General features: G+C 43.3%; 1 protein-coding gene across 14 annotated transcripts in view; it reads right to left on the minus strand.

Annotated features, from left to right (window-relative positions):
* DNM3 (dynamin 3) overlaps positions 1 to 18,800 on the minus strand; it is a 173,445-nt gene that overhangs the window by 6,967 nt on the left and 147,678 nt on the right. For 7 of the 14 annotated variants that reach the window (XM_039556361.1, XM_039556359.1, XM_039556356.1 and 4 more), the window contains 3 exons: positions 17,984 to 18,148; positions 13,363 to 13,589; positions 12,535 to 12,768 (listed from right to left, as the gene is read on the minus strand). In XM_039556361.1, the coding sequence (XP_039412295.1) occupies positions 12,535 to 12,768; positions 13,363 to 13,589; positions 17,984 to 18,148 (626 nt within the window). Of the gene's footprint in view, positions 1 to 3,121; positions 6,085 to 6,208; positions 7,610 to 12,534; positions 12,769 to 13,362; positions 13,590 to 17,983; positions 18,149 to 18,800 lie in introns of those variants that run through there. The other 7 variants (XM_039556352.1, XM_039556351.1, XM_039556350.1 and 4 more) reach the window with 2 other exon arrangements.

Genomic DNA, 18,800 nt, shown 5'->3' on the forward strand with positions numbered 1-18,800 from the left:
CACAGATTTTTTTGGGAAGACTTAGGTGCCTTCATTCCATTTTCCTGTGTACTGCATTTTAATTTGGACTGTGTCATCCTCTGATAAGAGACCCCAGTGCAAGAGTTAGCAGTAGTGTGATCTCCAAGCACATTCCACCTGCAGTCCAGGCTGGCACCTACCCCTCCCTCCCTTCATCCAAGGATGACACACCAACTCTGCTGAAGTTGTAGACAGAGTCCCTCTGGTAGCTGTGTAACACTTCACCTTTTTGTGTGCAGCTAAGGTCCACATCAGTGCTGTGTGGAGGTAATTCCATCAGCTTAGTTACAGAGAATATTTTGTTGATGCTGCTTTCCACCTGGGATAAAACATCCCACTGCCAAGCAAGGCCCATGCAGATTCTGAGCTGACAATTGGCCTCCAGTGCCTGCACCAGCTCACACAGTCCTGCCTGGCACTGCTGTGTGTTGTATAAACAGCCCTGAGAGACTGTTCCTCCAAGCTGGCCTGCTCCCTTAGCCAGCTGTGCAGCACTCTCCAGCAGTGTTCTGTTGCTGCAGTTATCCCAATCCATGTCTTACACAGTGTTTTCACTCCCACTTTCTTTAGCGGGAAGTACCAGCTCTCTCTCTATTTCTTAACCCAGCCCAGATTACCAGGAGAGCTCATGGCTGAACCCAGGCTCTAAGCAAGGTGGGAGCTGAGGTTCTCTGATTCCCATCAGCTCCAGCAGAGCTCATTAATGGTCCAAACAAACTGTGCAGCCCTTCCTAACCCGTCCTCCACCTGTGCAAGTAGGGACAGTTCTGGCTCTGAAGAGGCTTACAAAGGAAATGCGTCTCATTCTGCTAAAGCTAAACTGAAGATGAAAATAATGTAACAATATGTTAATTTTCTTTGAACTGGAACAAAATATGTGAGACAAATTTACACTTGACAAAAAAAAAATCTCGTTTGTCTCAAAGTGCATCTTGTGCGACAATACTCTCTTTTGGTGAAGAAATGAGAATTTTAATCCCTACCATGCAACAAATACAAAATATGCCAACTAAAGCATTCAAGTAAATCAACAAGCTAAAAAAAAATAGGCAAAATATAATTTCTTCATGGTGTATTTTTCTTACAGGAAAAATGTTACTGTGTTAACTATTGTTTCTTGTCTTGCTCCAGTGTAGGTCTTTTGGACCCATTTCCAAAATTTGTAGTTTCATAAAGAACCACTTCTAAGGCTCTGCATTTCTGCTGGGTTGCATTAAATTATTCCTTTGTTGAAATGCCTCACATTGCATTGTTTAGCGCTTACTGAAAACATCGTATCATATGTATACAATTTACAAACAAGGGAAAATGCATACAGCTGCCTTCATATCAAATTTAAAAGATACTAGCCCAAACATGCATTTTAATACCAGGTTAAATGCAGCCCACTGGATTCAAATAATGCAATTTAGCCAAATTGCTATTTAACACAGCAGGATCAGAAACTGGAGAGCACAGTGGGAGGATTTCCTGGATATAATCAGTCACACCAAACCTGAACCAAAATCAGGCCTGAGCACCATTTCCTCCTCGAACCAGAGATATTATTGCACACTGACCGCTATTTTGAATTTCCATTCAAGCCCAGTGCAGACCTGAACAGAAAAATTTCCCATTAGCTCTTTCCCACTCCAGAGTACCAAGCACTTCAAGGAGAAGCCGATACCCCCAAGGGGACCCTCTGATGAGGAGCTGCTGCCGAGCCACAACAGCCTGCTTCTCCCTGTGACACTGCCCAAGAGTCAGGTCTGCTCAGCGAGGGGACCCTTCAGCGATGCTCTGTCCCAACTGTGGATACTCCCAGCAGTATCTGGGATGCTCCGATACAAACACTTGTGTGTGTCTTCCCAATGGGCATGGGCAGAAATGTCCATGAGGAATGGGCTTAGCCCTCCTTAGTTCCAGCCCCTCAAGGGCTCTGCCTGCTTACCATGCACTTCCAGCTCCTTAACCCTCCACACCACGACCTGGGGAGCAGGACCTCCGCCTGTAGAGCACAGGTGCCCTCTAGAGGAGTGGCAGATGTTTGGGAAAGGCAGCACTTGGGAAAAGACCTGCAGTAGCACCATTCCCTCCAGCCCTGCTGCTGACAGTCTCCTGAGCTATCTGCAATTCCCTGTGCCAGCAATGGAGGAAGGGGGACTGTGTTCCTAAGGCCCTGGGCAGAGCACAGGGGGTTCAGCTTGGGGGAGAGACCTGACCTTCCTTAGCCACTGGCACAAAGGATTAACTGGCACGAGCTGGAACTCAAGTCCACGTGAAGGAAAGAATAAACCCTGAATTTGCCTGTCTTAGATTTCGCTGTCAGGGTGACAAGTCATTCTGCGACCATTTCTACACTGGGCGTAGGATCCAGACCTTTTTTCTCCCCTTGACAAGAATCTCAACCCCAAAGACAGGAGGAGAGGCCAAGCCCCCTCCCTGGCTCCTTTACGCCCGGAGTGGTGGCTGGGAGCCCACAGAGAGGTGCAGGAGCCTGGGCCACCTTGAGACAACAAAGCCAGCAGCCAACTCCAGGGCAGTTCCACAAAGCGCAGCTCTGAGGGAAGCCGAGCGTGGTTTCGGCCCCATCGCACCCCGAGCAAAGGTTACCCACGGGAGCGCTGCCAGCCCCTCCGAACGCCGAGGAACCCGGCCTGCAGAGCGGCAGGGGGAGCTCCAGCCTGCCCGGGGACCGGGCGAGGGAAAACCGGGGAAAAACAACCTCCCCCGCATCCCTGCTCCGCGCTAGCTGCCATCTCAGTGAGTAAATACGTGACTAAGCCCAATTAAATGTTTAGTCTGAGGCCAGCAGATGATAGCGGCGCAGACGGCGCGGGCTGAGGTTCTGCGCGTTATCGGCGCGGCTCCCACAGCCCGGGCAGCGCTCGCCGTGCGGAGCTGCTCCCGGCCCCGAGAGGCGGCTCCTGCTGCAGAGAAAGCTCCTTAGAAAAATGTCACTGCTGCGGGAAATCCTTTTGCTCATTGTCGCCAACATTTCAGCTGGGTTTTCGAGTTTTGGGGCCGTGTCCCGCTGCCTGGCCCGTTTAACTCAGTCTGTTGTCTTGGGGTTTTTTGGGGGTTGTTGTTATTTGTTTTGCTGCCTTTTTTTTTTTTTTTTAAAAAAAAAAAGGAAACTGTTTGTAAAAGTTAGTGCTAAAGGGGCAGGAGATCATAGGTCCCCCCCGGGGTTGAGTAAACGAGTCTGCAAAAAGAATCAGTTCTTCTAACTAGCACACATTAAGCAGACATAAAGAATTTACCAATGAAAATTGTGGACTAAGTATGTATTTAATAACTCCCTGATGTTGCTCCAGAGACTCCTCCTTTGAAGAGCTCAGTGGGGTTTTGAATGAAGGGGAGCTCTTACCCCCGTGCAAAAACTTTTTTAAAAAAAGGAAAAGTTTTTATATTTATTTTTAACCTAAGCAGCACCCCCCATGTTTCCAGTTTTAAAAGAACTCCTAAAAGCTTTAGCTAGGCAAATGCAGAGCAAAAGAAACTAAATAAAGCAAGTCTAGACGAAAAATTCGATCAGAAACATATGGGAGTTCTTTGAGCCTTTGCCTTTTGAGAAGTCCTATCGCTCCCCACACGGAGTGCACAAAATGTGCTTTCAGTAAAGCATGGCTGTAATTACCATGGGAGGCCCCGCTCGAAGATGGCTTCTCACAGCACAGCCAGAGGACTTCTAAATAAAAGGCTTTCATTTCCACTTATATTTGACATTCTTGCTTCCTTGTGACCACCAGAGAACACTTGTGGAAGGCATGTACAGAGCTATATTTTACAATACATCCTATAGATCTGAAGCTGTGAACAGAAGTCCGTTATTCTCTCCCTATTCCATCATCTTGGTTTCCCTATAACACAGCCCTCTCAGAGCACCCTGATATGTGACATCATCTTTGTAGAATTTAACAAGAAAATACTTAAAATCTCTAAGCAGCTTTAAGACTGACTGCAGGCAAATTTGTTTTAGGTGGCAGAACAAACCTGGATGTGAGGCATAGAGGATAAAAGAGTGACTTACTGCAGGTGAGGAATAAATCTGGTTTCCTGTTAGGGTGATTATTTAGACAGACGAATTAGCTTGGTCTTGAGATAGTTATAATGCTTTGATTGATTTTATTTTTATACTGTTTCTCTGGTTTTCTCTGTTTCAGTAAGATCCTGAGAGACCTACACCCTCTACTCTTTCTGGTTCTTGTATCAACTTAACTTTTATATGGTATCTCTTGACCTCCATAAGCCTCAAGATTTGGAGGACAATCCAAACCAGAAGTGAAACTACCAGATCCATCGTGGTTGAAAAACAGGGCGAGACATGGTTTGTAGACCTAATTAGTCTTCAATCTGTGCATGCTTAAACTCTTTCTGTCCTACAGCAGATGCAGCATGGCTACTGCAGAGTCTCCCAAACATCAAATTGGGAGCAAGTATATGGGGTGGAAGTGGGAAAGGCAAGGGGAGGAAAGGCACTTGATCCTAGTGACACAGGTCATAACAAAGCAGGAAAAACAAAAAGGATGATGACATTAGGAGGAGTAAAGCAGGAATCACGGACAAAGATCAGGAGGAGATGATGATTGCGAGGGAAATGAGAAACCGCACTCGGTGATGAAAGGAAAAAAATAGCTGGGTAATATCTGCCTGAGATGGTCCCTTTTCGCAGTGTAATGGTCCGAGAGAGTGAAAATTTCTCAGATTTGTTTCTGTACTGGAAAATGTCATTTTGTTAAACACAAAGTGTCTGTAGTAAGCATTGCCCACAGGATCACTGTCGTCGGACAAATCGAGAAGGGAAGCCCTCAGGCACAGAGCACAGCTTTTGAGTGTGCCTGGTAGTTCTGAGCAGTTTTCCAGCTGAACTCATGTCAGCCTCTACAAATGCACAGAGGGCATGCTGAGACTGTACTGCCAGGGACTGCCTCGGCCATCCTTACAGCTGAACCCCAAAACTGCAGATGACCCACCTGCACAGAGCTCTCTCAGTGGAAGAATTTTTTTGTTCACTGTAAGCAAGTTAAGGTTATTAGATTATGCTGTTTTATCAGATATCTATTTAAGTGAAAGAAACAAAAAAATAAGAGTGAATGGGAAGAATGTGTCCTTCCACTGGCCACCACTACACTGCAGCAATATAAATCTCCATTAATTCAAAGGCTTACACTGTTTGAAAGCACTAGGGTTAGTGGTTCCACTGTGTGTGATTTAACTTAATACAGATACTCCTTTCAGAGGCAAAGTAGTCCAAAATATGATGTTCCAGCAGAATAATTTATTATCTACAACTCGAGCTCCGTTTTCTATATGACCATCATAAATTAACATCCGTCACACACACATACAAATATATTGTATGTTTATGTGAACACTGCATTTTCAAATTAGTCATTTCAGGGAATTAATGTGTCATATGAAAAGCTCAGCTTGAATAAACACAAAATTAATTCAACAGAGTGACCAAGACAGACTATTATTCTTAAGAAACTGTGTGTTCTTGTTTGCCCTTCAGCAGGGAACATGTCAAGTAAGCAAGTGTGCAACACATCTGTGGAAGACTGTCCTCTGTCCTGACCTTTCAGAAACCTTAGGTCAGGATGGTCCAGAGGGTCAAAACTACCCGTGAAGAAGAGAAAGTTAGGAGTGCTGAGCGATAACATTCAGAATGCTGTTCTGTCCACAGAAGATGACACAAAATCAGCATGAAGAACGCCTGATCTTTTCACAGTAGCTCAAGACTTGTGCACTGCTCTGTGTGTAGCTGCACTGTTTGGCATCAAGGTGAATCATGTACCCCACTTTTGAACACCACATCTACTTCTGCCTTCTCTGTTCTTCCTTCCTACTCAGCTTTGACCTTCCTCTGCCCATTTGCCTCTCTCCTCTTTACTTACCTTGGTGCAAGAAGGGGAGCAAATGTCCTGGTTGTCACCTCCAGCTGGAGTTGCACCTCTTCTTGTCCATGATGCCAACTAATGGGATTACCAGTGTCACTTGTTAATGGAGCGCCCTCATTCACTACAGATCCAATACAGCTCGCAGGGGACAGGAGAGTTTCAAGACAGCCTTTCAAGATGCCTGCAGGTGCAGGAAGTTCAAATCATCACTCCTTCTCTCTGTTTACTCTCAGATGTTTTCTCTTCTAGCATAAGGCAGGCTAGAAATGCTCTGCTATTTGCCCACTCTTTAGACAAGGCAGAAATTCCCTGCTCAACACTGTAGCTCTAATCCTGCAGTGCCTTCATGGAAGCTGTTATTAAACTATTCCATTATGAAACTAAGTCATTTCTTGGGACAAAACACATATTCGGGTTCCTGTATTTTTGTCAAACAACTGCTGTTGTTTGATTCTACTTTCTTTTTCCAAGTAGAGAGATGTTAAAAATAAAACCACTTCCTTCTGCTAACAGTATCTTGAGAGAGAAAATGCTAAGGAAGAAAAAAAAAACCCATACCAAACCAAAATTTTTGCTGAAATTTATTCAGTGCATCAGCTGACACTCTACTATCTTTGAGGACTGCACTTGCAACATCATCTTTATTCCAGAATCACTTCTTTTGATGCTTTTCAGGTTCCTTGCTTTTCTGTCTTCCTCCCTCTTGCATCTTTGCATCTTTTTTACTTACCCTTTCCCATCACATAGGTCCAGACTACACTAAGAGTAATGAAATCCATTTCTCTGCCTGATCCTCTTTGCTGAACTTTTAAAGTGACTTGGAACAATCCCAATTGAATGCCATTTCATTTTAAAAACAATTTTATGTTGAATGAGGCAGGAGCAAGTAGCTCAGGAACAATACTCAAGATAATTACAACTACCTGAGATGCAAGAAATAAGATCAAACCTAAACCCTATGTAGAACAAGTGATTCTTCAGATACTTTTGTTCAACTGCCATAGTGTACTCTCCATCAGAAAATTCCTAAGCCACTGAAGATATGGACAGTCTGCCTGTGGCTGATGAAAGGAGATGCTGAGAGAAGTTAAGAGTCAGTGGCAGCAGACATGGTACGTAGGCTGTAATGTCCGGCATCCCATGAACTTTGTTTTCCTCAATCTTCAGCACAGTCAGCTGGAGGAGAGGTGTATAAAGGAAGGCAGGAACAAAATCCTACTGCCAGTCTAAAAGAAAGCCATCCTTGTAGGGGCAGCAATCACTGCAGCTCCTGGAGCAGAAGTGAAGACCCTCCTGTATCTCTCATGGCATTACCGTTCAGGCAGCTGAAGAATCAGTTCTGTGCAAATGCCATTCCAAATTTCTCATAAGATCAGTATTGCAGAATTACAATGAAACCACAAGACTTGCTGTAATGTGACATTTTACATGTTTTTACAACCTGCTGTGACCTGCTTTCTGGCCAAGCCCTCCAATACTTCTCCTCATGCAAAACGCTCCTTCTTGCGTGCTTCTGTTGTCCCTATTCATTGCAGGGGCGTTGGACTAGATGACCTTTAAAGGTCCCTTTCAAATCAAACTATTCTGTGATTCTGTTCCTTGATTGAAGCTGCAAGATGAGCCCAGGTTTGCACCTGGCAGTTTGACTGCCCCAAGCCGTGTAGCTCTTGTTTCTGATGGGTGTCACAGGCACTGCCACCAGGCTGCTGTTAAGAAAGATTGCCAAATATTGCATTCTATGGCTTGAAAATGGTCTGAAAAATTTTAAAAGACAGAAATGCAAGGTGACAGATTTACAAAGGTGGCAGGGAAGGGAAGGGATAAGTTGGAAAGAAACCAAGACAAGATGGTGAGAAGGAAAGGAAGGAATACATGGGGAAGAGAGACAAATGTACCAGGGAGGAAACCAAGTGAAAGGAGGAGGTGAAGCAAACAGGATGGTCAAGAAAGGAACAGAGAGGGAAAGGCTGAGAAAAAAGGGAAAATAATGAAAAAGGAGCCAGTGGAGGATGGGAAAATGCAGAGCTTCTTTCTAAGAGATAAGAGAAAATAAATGGAGTCTGCTGCTGCTTGAAGCAGCCAGCAGCAGAAGTAACATATTACTGGCTGTGCATTTAAACGAGAAATGTACATTAGACTGGTAACAAATTACACAGGGCTGTCTTCCCTCTGGGCAGAAATCACAGAAAGAATAACTGATACTCTCATAAGTCTTGTGATTTTGGGGTCCTTGGACAGGCCAAGTTGGAAACATACTGACTACAGAAGGGCAGCATTCCCCCCTGTGAGGGGCTCTGGCTTTGCCCGTGTAGCTGTATATTCTTTTGATCACAGACATGAGATACAGAATTAAGTTCAATTATTCTTGGGCTTTCTTTTCTCCTCAGGTTCAGCAGGATTTTGAAATCTGTCCATGTAACACTTTCGTCTCTTTGCTTGCATGAAACAATCCTAATTGTAGACTATACTTTTTGAATGTAACTTTTGCCAAAGATCCTCCAAAGAGGACACATGGATGCTGGACAGAGAGCTGTGCTCTCCTGCGTGGGTGTTCAGATTAAGATCATCCAAGTCAGCATGCAAACACTCTAAGGTGGGCACTCACTCATCCTGCCAGAAGAATTTGGTGCAATGGCTATTTGATTACAATTTATATTCCATTAAAAAATACAGTAGTAAGCTTTTAAGGCTGCAAGGTCAAACTTTAAGGAGAAAGAAGATTCCCAGGCTCAGGCAGGATAACTCTTCTGGCCTTATATGCCTACGCACTATGATAGATTTTATTCAGAGGATCATGTGCAATTTTTGCATGGAATCCCCTTACTGTTCAATGCACAGGGTTAGACATTTCATTAAATCTTTTCAAAGAACTCTAATCCATAAAAATCCATTACAGAAAACTTAGTGAATGGTTGATATTTGGCAATCAAAGAGTTGAGTGTGAGCCTGTGGGCGGGGAGACATCAGGCAGTAATGCTTTCTGCAGTGCTCCTGACTTTGTCTGAAAATTTCTAACTGCAGTTACTGTCAAGTAAAAGTACCTTTTTGTGCCAGTTTGGCAGAAATATGTAATGATGGCTTACAATGTAGATTAGCTACCAACACAGCAGGTCATGGAATTAGCCTCGGTGGCATAACAAAGGGGAGCTGCAGGGCTGCCACCAGCCCTTCCCTGCTGGCTGGCTGGCTGTGAGTTGAAGTAAATTGTAGGGACAGTATGTGAGCAGCACAACATGAATTCTCTCCCCACTACTTGCCTCACATGTAAAGACCAGCCCCAGCCCCTGGAGACCAGCCCCAGCATGCCTGGAGGTGACACACGTGCTCCAGGGTTTCACATCCTGTGGGGTCACATTTGTTTCAGTGACAAAGTGAGTAACCATCTCCAGTGCTTTGTTGGGAAAGCCTTCATGAATCCACAGTAGCACTGCAGAGCCCGACACAGGGAGAAAAGGGGAGCACCCTCCCACCCCCACAAACGCCATGGGCTCTGCTGCCAGGAGAAAAAAACATTTCCAATTCAATTGTTTTCCTTGTGGCAAAGCTGAGATTCCCATTCAGGACATTTAAAAGCTATAAATCAAAGCATCTACAGTAGAACTTAAATTGGTCAAGATCAGGCTTTCCACACAGGCAGGCAGACTCACATCATGGTAAGCTGAAGTGGTTCTAGTGCCTGCTTAAAGCTGTCTTACCAAAGCAAGCACACAGCTGCATTTTCTTTCAAAATACTACTGCAGCCTTTTAAGAGAGAGGGGGAATAATCCAGATTCTGGCAGGGGGAATATTTCACAAATCATATATGCTTTGGCATCGAGCCCTTAAAGCCAGGGGCCTTTACTCACAGGCTGTGCTGGGAGAGATCCACCCACCTCAAGTGGGATTAATTAAAAGAGGCATGTATCATGCAAATAGTTTCTGTTTCCTTACAGAAATATTCAGAGCACATAACCCAAACCAGCTTTAGAATCAGAGCGAAGCAGCGAAGAAAATTATTTCCTGCTCTCCTAACTCTTTTCCTTTCCCTGTACATTAAGGGAGGAACAGTGAGAAAATGCCAAGAGCTCACAACTTCTGTACAATTCCTTTGATTAAATGCTAATAAAATAGAAGAAAAAAATTGTGTTTTCAAAGACGGGTTTTATCTCATTATAAGGTGCCAAATTTTCCACACCAAATGTGTGCTAATCTGCTCATTGGACAAAGAGTCCAAGTTTTATCCCTGAAAATGATCTTTTTGTCTTGAAGCAGAACAGGAGAAAATGGAAATCCTGTATTTCTTCAGCATGTCAGGATTTTCAGCTCCATGTGAAAGTGATAGGGGCTGCAACAGAAAGTTCCTCTGGAAAGTAACTTTAAAAATACTACTTTCTTCTCAGGAAGCTAAACTATTTCCCTAGATAAGAGAGATCCCAACACTTCAAGGAATCACTGCAGAAAATGGTGGTGGAACAGTCAGAGCACAGAGCCCCAGTTCAAAAACAAGTCACGGAAAAAGCTCAAGTTTCCACAAGAACTCTTCCTCAAAACTCTTTTTCTCCCCTTTTAATTTCTCAGACCTGTTTTCTGAGTCAATTTCCTATGATCCTGCAAAGGCTGTTATTAAAACCAGACCAAGCGTAGCTGAAATTCCAGGGCTCAAAAGAAACATTTAATAGGCGCAGGAGCTGGCCACACTGTCCCCCTCAGGTGATTTCCGCTGCAGCCCCTTCCCTGGGATTTCCTCCCTCGCAGTTTAGTCAGCAGGAGAAACCTGAAGTTTCAGCAGAATGGCAAACCTTTCCTTCATTCTTTAGCAGCTGAGATTTTTTATGTCTGAGGCTTTCATAGCTCTAAAAAAGAGAACTAGGATCCAGTCCAGAAGATGTGTATTGCAGATTATTTTTTCCACAAAAATGTCAGGCAGTCGCACATTCAATTCTGTATCCAGCTACAGTATTTTAAAATCACTGACCTCCTTTATCTGCCACTGCTTTTCATACCACCAGTGGCAGTCCCGAACGGAGTTGTTCCCAGCCTACTTACCCACGTGTCTTTTGAGTGCTAGAAAATTCCTTTCTGGTCTCCATCCCACCTATCACTTTGGCATGAAAAAGATGATCATCAGACATGCTCTTGGCAAGCCACCTCAGGAAAGCAGTGTCCATGCACAACCACAGGCGGGCAGGGTAAAGGAGACATGCTGGTTTGTAGGGCGAGGGGAGAGGAGCCATGGTTCTCTCTGGCAGCACAGCTAGCAAAACACTGCACCTCATCCCTGGATCTCAGCTCTGATTTGTCCTCTGATGGCACAGAGGAAACAGCAGGGCCAGTGTCCCTTGGCTCAGCCCCAGGCTCTCACCGAGGGGATGATCCTTGGGCTTCTTCCCTTCCAGCGCAAAGTTTAGAAAGGCAATTCCAGGTTTCCCCCCAACGGTCCCTACTGCAAGCTACAGGATATCCACTAAGGTGAAAGAGTGTTTCATGGTTGGGCACTGATGCAACAACACCCTTTTCATAGCAAATATATAAGAATACTTCATTTCTTTGATAGACCTCATTTATTTATGCTTTCTATTATGAAGGGTAATTATATTAGAAACACTGAGCCTCAAATTTAAGTTACTGACAACTACGACAGATCTCACACATTTAAAAGAAAGTTCTCCTCCAAAGCTTCTCTTCTCAATTACCATTTTTAAAATTGAAAATGTGCACATTTTATTTTTGTTCCTATTTAACTGGCTCTTTTTTTCCCCCAAACTGTGAGTACTTTCAATGTAACAGTTAATTTATCAAAAATGGAGAAACCCCTTTGTTCCAACATTGCCTTATCTGCCCACGCCTCTCATAATTTAGAAAGTTTATGAATCCCTCCAAATCAGAGGCTTTAATATATATATATATATATATATATTATGTGATTATGTGTATTACATCATTGTGAAAATAAACATTAAGGACATTTTATTCATATAACTTATATAAAAAAGCAGTTAATGCATAGAAAATTATACAATATGCAAAGCTACTTTAAAAGGTCCTGATAAATGCAAAGCCCTGGAAAGGAAAGGAAACAATGCGCTGAAGATAATCTTGTTCCTTAACTAATTGCCTCATACCGTATGATCTACTCTGTTAGACAGCTATGGACTGTTTTTAAATGGCTGTACATTACTGGCTTAGCAGGACAAGAATCAGACTCCTACCAGTTTGTTCCACTGGTTCTACAAGAATTGCTCTCATTCTCTCCCAGAAGAGCCCTTACTTCCTCTGGTGAGGATTCAGAATGGCAGAAGTGAGGAGCTCTACCCCTGCCCCTCTTCTGGTGGGGGTAGGTGACCTCTCTCTCTCTGAGCCCCTGTGTGGGTACAACACAACCAGAACTGGGGTTCATAATGTAAGCAAATCAGTGTCTTCCAACTGACTGACTAGAACGTTTTAAAATTAAAAAATCTTCCTATCTTTCTAAACAGGGTATGTGCTAAAATTGGTTCCATAAAACACCTTTGGCTCTGCAGGGAATGTCCAGTTTTGCTTTGCGACAAGACTTTCTTAACAACAGCGCTTGACTTCCCTCCACAGTGCAGAGTCTGTCTGTTATGCCAGAGGGAGAGAACCATGCCACCACCAGGAATACCAAACTTCTTACCTTGGGACACTGGGAGGAGCCCGGCTTGGCCGAGAGGGAACCTGGGGAGGTCCTCCATGGGCTTCACCACTGGGAAACGGAGGCAGTGCTCCTGGGCGGAAAGGGACTGGGGGAGCCCCTGACTGAGGGCCTGGAGATGGGATTGCAGGAGCGGGTCCTCGGCCCGATAAAGGTCTGGTTGGGGGATTGTTTAATGTAGGTCTCCTCGGAGTTGAAGGACTTGGAGGAGGTGATCTAGTGAAATATCAGAGATTTTAGAAGTTCAGTAAGGTGGGGCTTTGGGTTTTGGGTTTTGTTTGATGTATTTTATTTTACTTCAAACAAAAGTTAAAACTTAGGACATGTTTTTTCTTGGCATTTTCCTTTGCTGTCAATTTCAGAGGATTATACAATTAAGTCTCACATGTTTGCCACTGACAACATACAAGCAAAGAGGTAAATATAATGTATTTTATTAAAGTCCTAATAATGTTTTGTTAAGTGACATTTCTAGGACATGAAGCCTGCAATGCTGAATTATTATACCAGCTTGCAAAAGGAGGCCAAGTGGAAACACAACTGAGGTGACAGAGGCAGCTACTATTTGAAGCATCAGACAAGCTGTAAGTCCACTGGATGGTTTTTGCAAGGCAAATATCCTGTCTGGTGCTCACATAAACATATCCACAAAATACGTATATATGGGAAAATGTTTTGATTTTCCTCACAGATGTCATTAAAGACCTGGAGGAGCATCTTCCCAAAAAGACAGGCAGGGAGGGAGCTCCTGATGCTGACTACATCTGCCTGTCCTGAATTTCATGGTAATCCAGATTTGAGGCTCCTCACCTGCGTGCCTGCTGAAGCCACGAGTCATCTACAGGAGGGGGAGCAGGGGTTGAGACAGTGCTTGTGCTGATGTCCCCAATGATGGCCAGGGCCTCCTTCAGGGCCTGGTACATGCGGAGGGTCTCGTCCCGCCGCTGCGCCTGCTCAGCCGACTCCTCCATCAGAGTGTTTTGGTCCTCAGAAGAATACAAGTGAGCCAGGAGCTCTGCGTTGATAAATTCTTTTACCTATTTAATCAGACAAAAGCAAAAAAAAAAAAAAAAAAAAAAATCCAAACTACCAAAGAAATAAACAAAAATCTCTACAGAAAATACAACACTGAACAAATTCAGGGGGAGATCTATGGAAGCAGGAGACTTAATCAGTTTTTCTTACTACCTTACACCGGTTCTAGTGGTCATGCAATTCTACATCTCTGAGGTGACACCTCTGCTTACAGTTCATTTCAAACAGGCTTCCCAACAGCTCCCAGGAGCCAGCTGGCATTTTGGGCCATTTCTAAATGGCTGAATGGGAAGTAAATGGCAGTACCATCAGATATAAATTCCTCATGGAGTGGGAATTTTCAGGCTTTATGACATACCTGTCAATTATTTTCTTAGCAACAATTTACCCTACTGTAGACAGTGTCTTTCATTTCCAGCAAGTCTGTCAGATTCTGAATAACCCATCCACACACATTCAAACTGAAGGGAGAAGTCTCCAAGTAATCTAATTTACTATATTGATTTCCTGCTATGCCTGCCCTGGTTATGGAAACCTGGGCCACATTAACAGACATAAAAAGCGAGAGGTACTCTGATTAAATAAGACTGTGGTAAATAGACCAACTGCTGACCTACTAAATCCTTGCATTTGAGACTTTCGTTGCTGTTCTGATCTATTTCTCATCTGGCGCTTTGCTCCAAAAAGCTTTTTTGAGCTGGAGATACTGACCATAATACATTCCCAGGATTCTGATTACATAAACCTGAGCTCCATTTGCACATGGGTTGCTGCTGGTTTTGTGATTTAAACCCTGACAGTGAGACTAAGGCAATGTTTGTGTTCAGACAAGGTCAGTGAGAGCAGTCAGACAGGACATACATGGGATCCTTTCTGGTCACCAGCAACGAGAAGACAGCCAGGACAGACCTCACAGGGAAACAAAACCATATTGCCTGGGCTTGGCTGTCATTTCCCATTCACGTATGACAGGAGATACACAAATTCTTAGCAAAGCCTGCAAAAATTTTCCATGAGCTTCATGCTGTTTTCCAGTAGATGGTACTGATCAAGAGCCAGAGTACACTACTTTCCCTATGATTGCCAAAAAACTCCACATTAAAAACAGATATCATAGTTAAACAGCATCACATTCTGCTCAATGAAATGAGCATTTTAATGGCATCACTTCAAAAAAAAGAAGTTCTAAAATTAGATTAAGGCCAGAGCTGATTGTAAAAGCATTGTTAAACCACAAATATCTGTTTGAAAAAAATCAGCCTGTGACAATTATCATGAGAGGTCTGTCACTGGCAGGGGATTTGAATAAATCCCTGAACTAGTCTGGAAAGGGAAGATTGCTGTTTTAAGGATGGTTCTTGGATCAGCCTCCTGCCCTCCTGTGCAGTACTAAACAGAGGAAGATCTTCCACAAGAGCCACTTTCTCCAGCTTGGAAATGGAAGGGAAAATGATGCTTACTCACACGATTGTTCCTTTTGGGAAAGCAGACTCACACAAACAATTAAAACATTTTCCTTCACAGACATCAGGCCTGCAGTCAAAGCTGAACTGTAGCAAGCATCCAAAAGGCCAGTGCCCCAAACTTGCCCCGTCACTCTGAAATGGGGTAAGGTGGGCTTGGAACCTCATCAGCAGGACGACAACACATGTCACTGCCTCAAATGCAGTGACAACCCATTCCTTTACCTTCATTTGGGCAGTAATGAGTCCTTTGGAGTTTTTCCACTTGGCTGAGATCACTATCAGCACTGTTTATGGAGCATACACTGACTACTCTTAAGACCACCCCTCTTGTATAATCCAGGATACCAAGGCACCATGAAATACAAATTTGTATATGTGTGTTTTGTTTGGCCATTTTGAATTGGTAATGGTAACTCAATGCAGTTCTGTGTGGTAAGTGTATTTTCTTTTAAGGTAATCAACATCCACCCTAGGGGAAGAACAAGGGATGCACTTGGAATACAATAATCTAGGCTTAGGCCCCAAAATATGCTCAGGGACAGCATCTAATTATTTTCTGTACACTGAATTTGAATCTGATACTTTCGTTGAATTGTAAGTACTTGTTAACAGGCCCACAAAGTGGAAAGGAAGTTCTAGGAAAACTTGGGAGGTTGCAATTGTCATGGAAACAAATTCCTTGGGATCGATTTGTTTCCAGAGTTTTGGAGGCAACATGATGGGGCAGCAGAAAATACAGAATATGCTCATTAAGGGGGAAGGAGAGTGTTTTCACTTAACTCCTGGTGGATGGGTTGGACTTCTGAACACTCCCAAGGAACACACACACTAAACAGGACCCACCTTCCATCACAGCTCCACTCCTTTCCAGATCTTTGCACAGCCTTTTGGCAGGACTCAGCACTCTTAATTTGACCATTTCTTTCTCTTTTTAATAGCCCTGGTTTTTTAAAATTGCTGTTTTAGCTATTGTTTTCAATGTGGTAATTTGCTGCCTATGCTGTACAGAAACAAATTCATTAATGCTTGTAGTGTCACTCTTCACAGTTCTTTAAAATGTTTTGATTCTTTGCCACAAATTTAAATTCTAGGATGGAGGTGTAGACCTTAGCTCACTAGGAAGCCCAAATGCAGCTTGGGAGTATGACGTCAACTGAAAGGTAGCTGATATTTGAAGTGTGTGGTTTCTGTGTACCACGGCCAGCCAGCATGGCAGGCTTTATCAATGTCACTAGCAGCTGATGAGATTGAAAGTACAAAATCTTACAGTAATCTACTTCTGAGGGACGCACACACTTCAGAGACCCCTAAACGATTCCATATGAAGAGGTGAGTGGCAGAAAATTTAATGTAAGCTTTCAAGCAACTGCTCACTGAGCTCTGCTGTTTATGAAATGAAAGCTAAACCCCAGCCTTTCTAAGGGCACTGGAGATAGGCTAAGTCAAAGCAGCAAGTTGCTAGCAGTGATCTGGAAAGAGCAGTGAGAACACACACTCAACTTAGGAAGTCTAGAGCATGGCTGATATCTAGAAAAAAGGGCAGTTCCATTGTTCCCATGTTTTTTTGGAAAAACTCACCCATAACTAGAGCGTTACTTAGATCCTACCTCCCCTAAACCCAAAGACATTAATGAAAAATCTCTTGCCCTCATGCAAAAATTCTGCTCATATTAAATGTACCAGGAAATCCCACTGAAATTTCCTGTCCAACCACCTAACTCTTAAGTGCAACACAAATTCCATAGGGCTAATGAAATCCATCAGATGAAGGCTTGAGGTGGCTCTGAGTCAAAAGTAAATGCTACCTTCTAATCACATCTGCCTCACAGCATAATGCACTTGTAAAGACTGATTGGTTTGATGACCTCTCAGAAACGGTGCTGTTCAGAACTAGCAGGAGCTGTGCTCTCCATTAGTAATTTATATGGCACCAGTGGCTCTAATATTAAGCTTAGTTTTTAACAAGGTCCATTCAGAACTCTGCCAGGATGTGAAGGCTGAGATCCCACTGCAGTGGAAAAACAACAGTATCTCAAAGTCATTTTTTTAGCCAAATAATCTTCAGATCTAAGAAAGACACACACAGTAAATCAACCAACCAATCTGCTTATCTAAACAACAGTGTCCAAGGCTCCTAGATTTATTCCTTGAAAATGGTAACCTGCAAATATAAAAAAACCCAGACAAAATAAGAACTGCTTTATGAATCCATGACAAAGGCCTGCACATTGAAAATCAAGGAAGCACCACTCTGCTCTGTTGCTCTCACAGGCTGCCCAGGTGGAGCTCTGTTGGGGTCTCCCCCCCTGCCATGGAGCCCTGGGAGAGGGGCCCTGAGGGGGAGGCACGGGGTTTCCCTGCCCCTGGTCACCTTTGTTTCCCATTGGTTGGTTTGTGTTCCCCGGGGTGGCCAAGGACCCTCGGGCCCCGTGACTGCAGAGTTCCTGAGCTGAGCCCCGGCCGTGCGGCTGGAGAAATAAACACCTCTGAAACATCTACCACGAATCTGTCCATATATACTTCGGTTTCCACGGGACTCCTGGTTTGAAATATACTTGTTGCAGTAATCCCCGCTGTAACAGAGCTCCCAATTCCTTTTCCTATTATATCAAAAGCAAGACATCAAATAAAAACCAAAACAAAACCATCCCCACCTTGATTTACCTTTAAATAATAACTTATGTTCTGATTAAAATGCAAATTAATTCAGTCTTTAGGATTTTGAGGTAAGCACTCAAGGCAGTGCACCAGCCTTTGAGAGGGCTGCAGAACTTCTAAGTACTATGGAATTTTGGAATATTTTGTCTAAGAGTGTGACATTTATTCTTCTCTTTAGTACCTGCTGTTGGTGCTGTATTCAAGAGGTGTGTTTGAGAGCAAGAGATTTGACAGACATGTTGAACTAATTTAGAACCCTGGCTGCTACTTACGTTATTGATCATAAGATGCATGATTGTTTTCGGTATCAAATCTCGGATACATTTGTTAATAATAGACATGTAGGAGTCCACAAGATTTCGAATTGTCTCCACCTGTCTCTCCAGCTGGGGGTCCATTGAAAAATTATCTGCTTGGCCATTCTCTTCAGTTTCAGTCTACACAGAAGAAAAAAAAAAGTTAAGCCTTTCAGATTGCAGTAAACTGGAAATATATTGGGGGAAAAAAACCTGGACCTAAACTGTAGTAATCCAGCAATGTAACTCATAAAAAGACTACTCACAGGTTAAAATATGAAGTCTTGGCCTGTTTAACATTAGTGTTCAGTATCATTAAATTTGGACCTTTAAAGTTTAATGCTATATGAGACCTTTTGCACAAAGTACATTATGTATTTCCAAACAAATTTGTAATTTTATATTAAAGAAAGTTTTCAGACAAAGACACACGGTGGTAAATGTCACACCAAGAAATTATCTTACTTCACTTATTGCAATATTTATTATCAAATCTTTTACCATTCATATTCACCAGCTTGATCCATGCAAGAAAGCAGCACCACAAGTCTGGATTTTGAATTTTACCCTTCTGTGGGTAAAACCCACCCTTGTTACTTAAGGCTGACTCATTTGTGACAAATTTTGCAGTTCAGTCTCATACTTGTTAGATGTGAACAGCACCTATATAAATAATGGGTTTATGAAAGATAACAGCAAAAGCATCATTGCTTCCAGTGCTCAAGGCTGGGTTATATATTAGAGGTCTCTTTTTCATAGGACAGAAGAAAACTTCTTTGTATGTAAATAGCTG

The sequence above is a fragment of the Corvus cornix genome, chromosome 8 (genome assembly GCF_000738735.6).
Source record: "Corvus cornix cornix isolate S_Up_H32 chromosome 8, ASM73873v5, whole genome shotgun sequence".
NCBI classification, from domain to species: domain Eukaryota; kingdom Metazoa; phylum Chordata; class Aves; order Passeriformes; family Corvidae; genus Corvus; species Corvus cornix.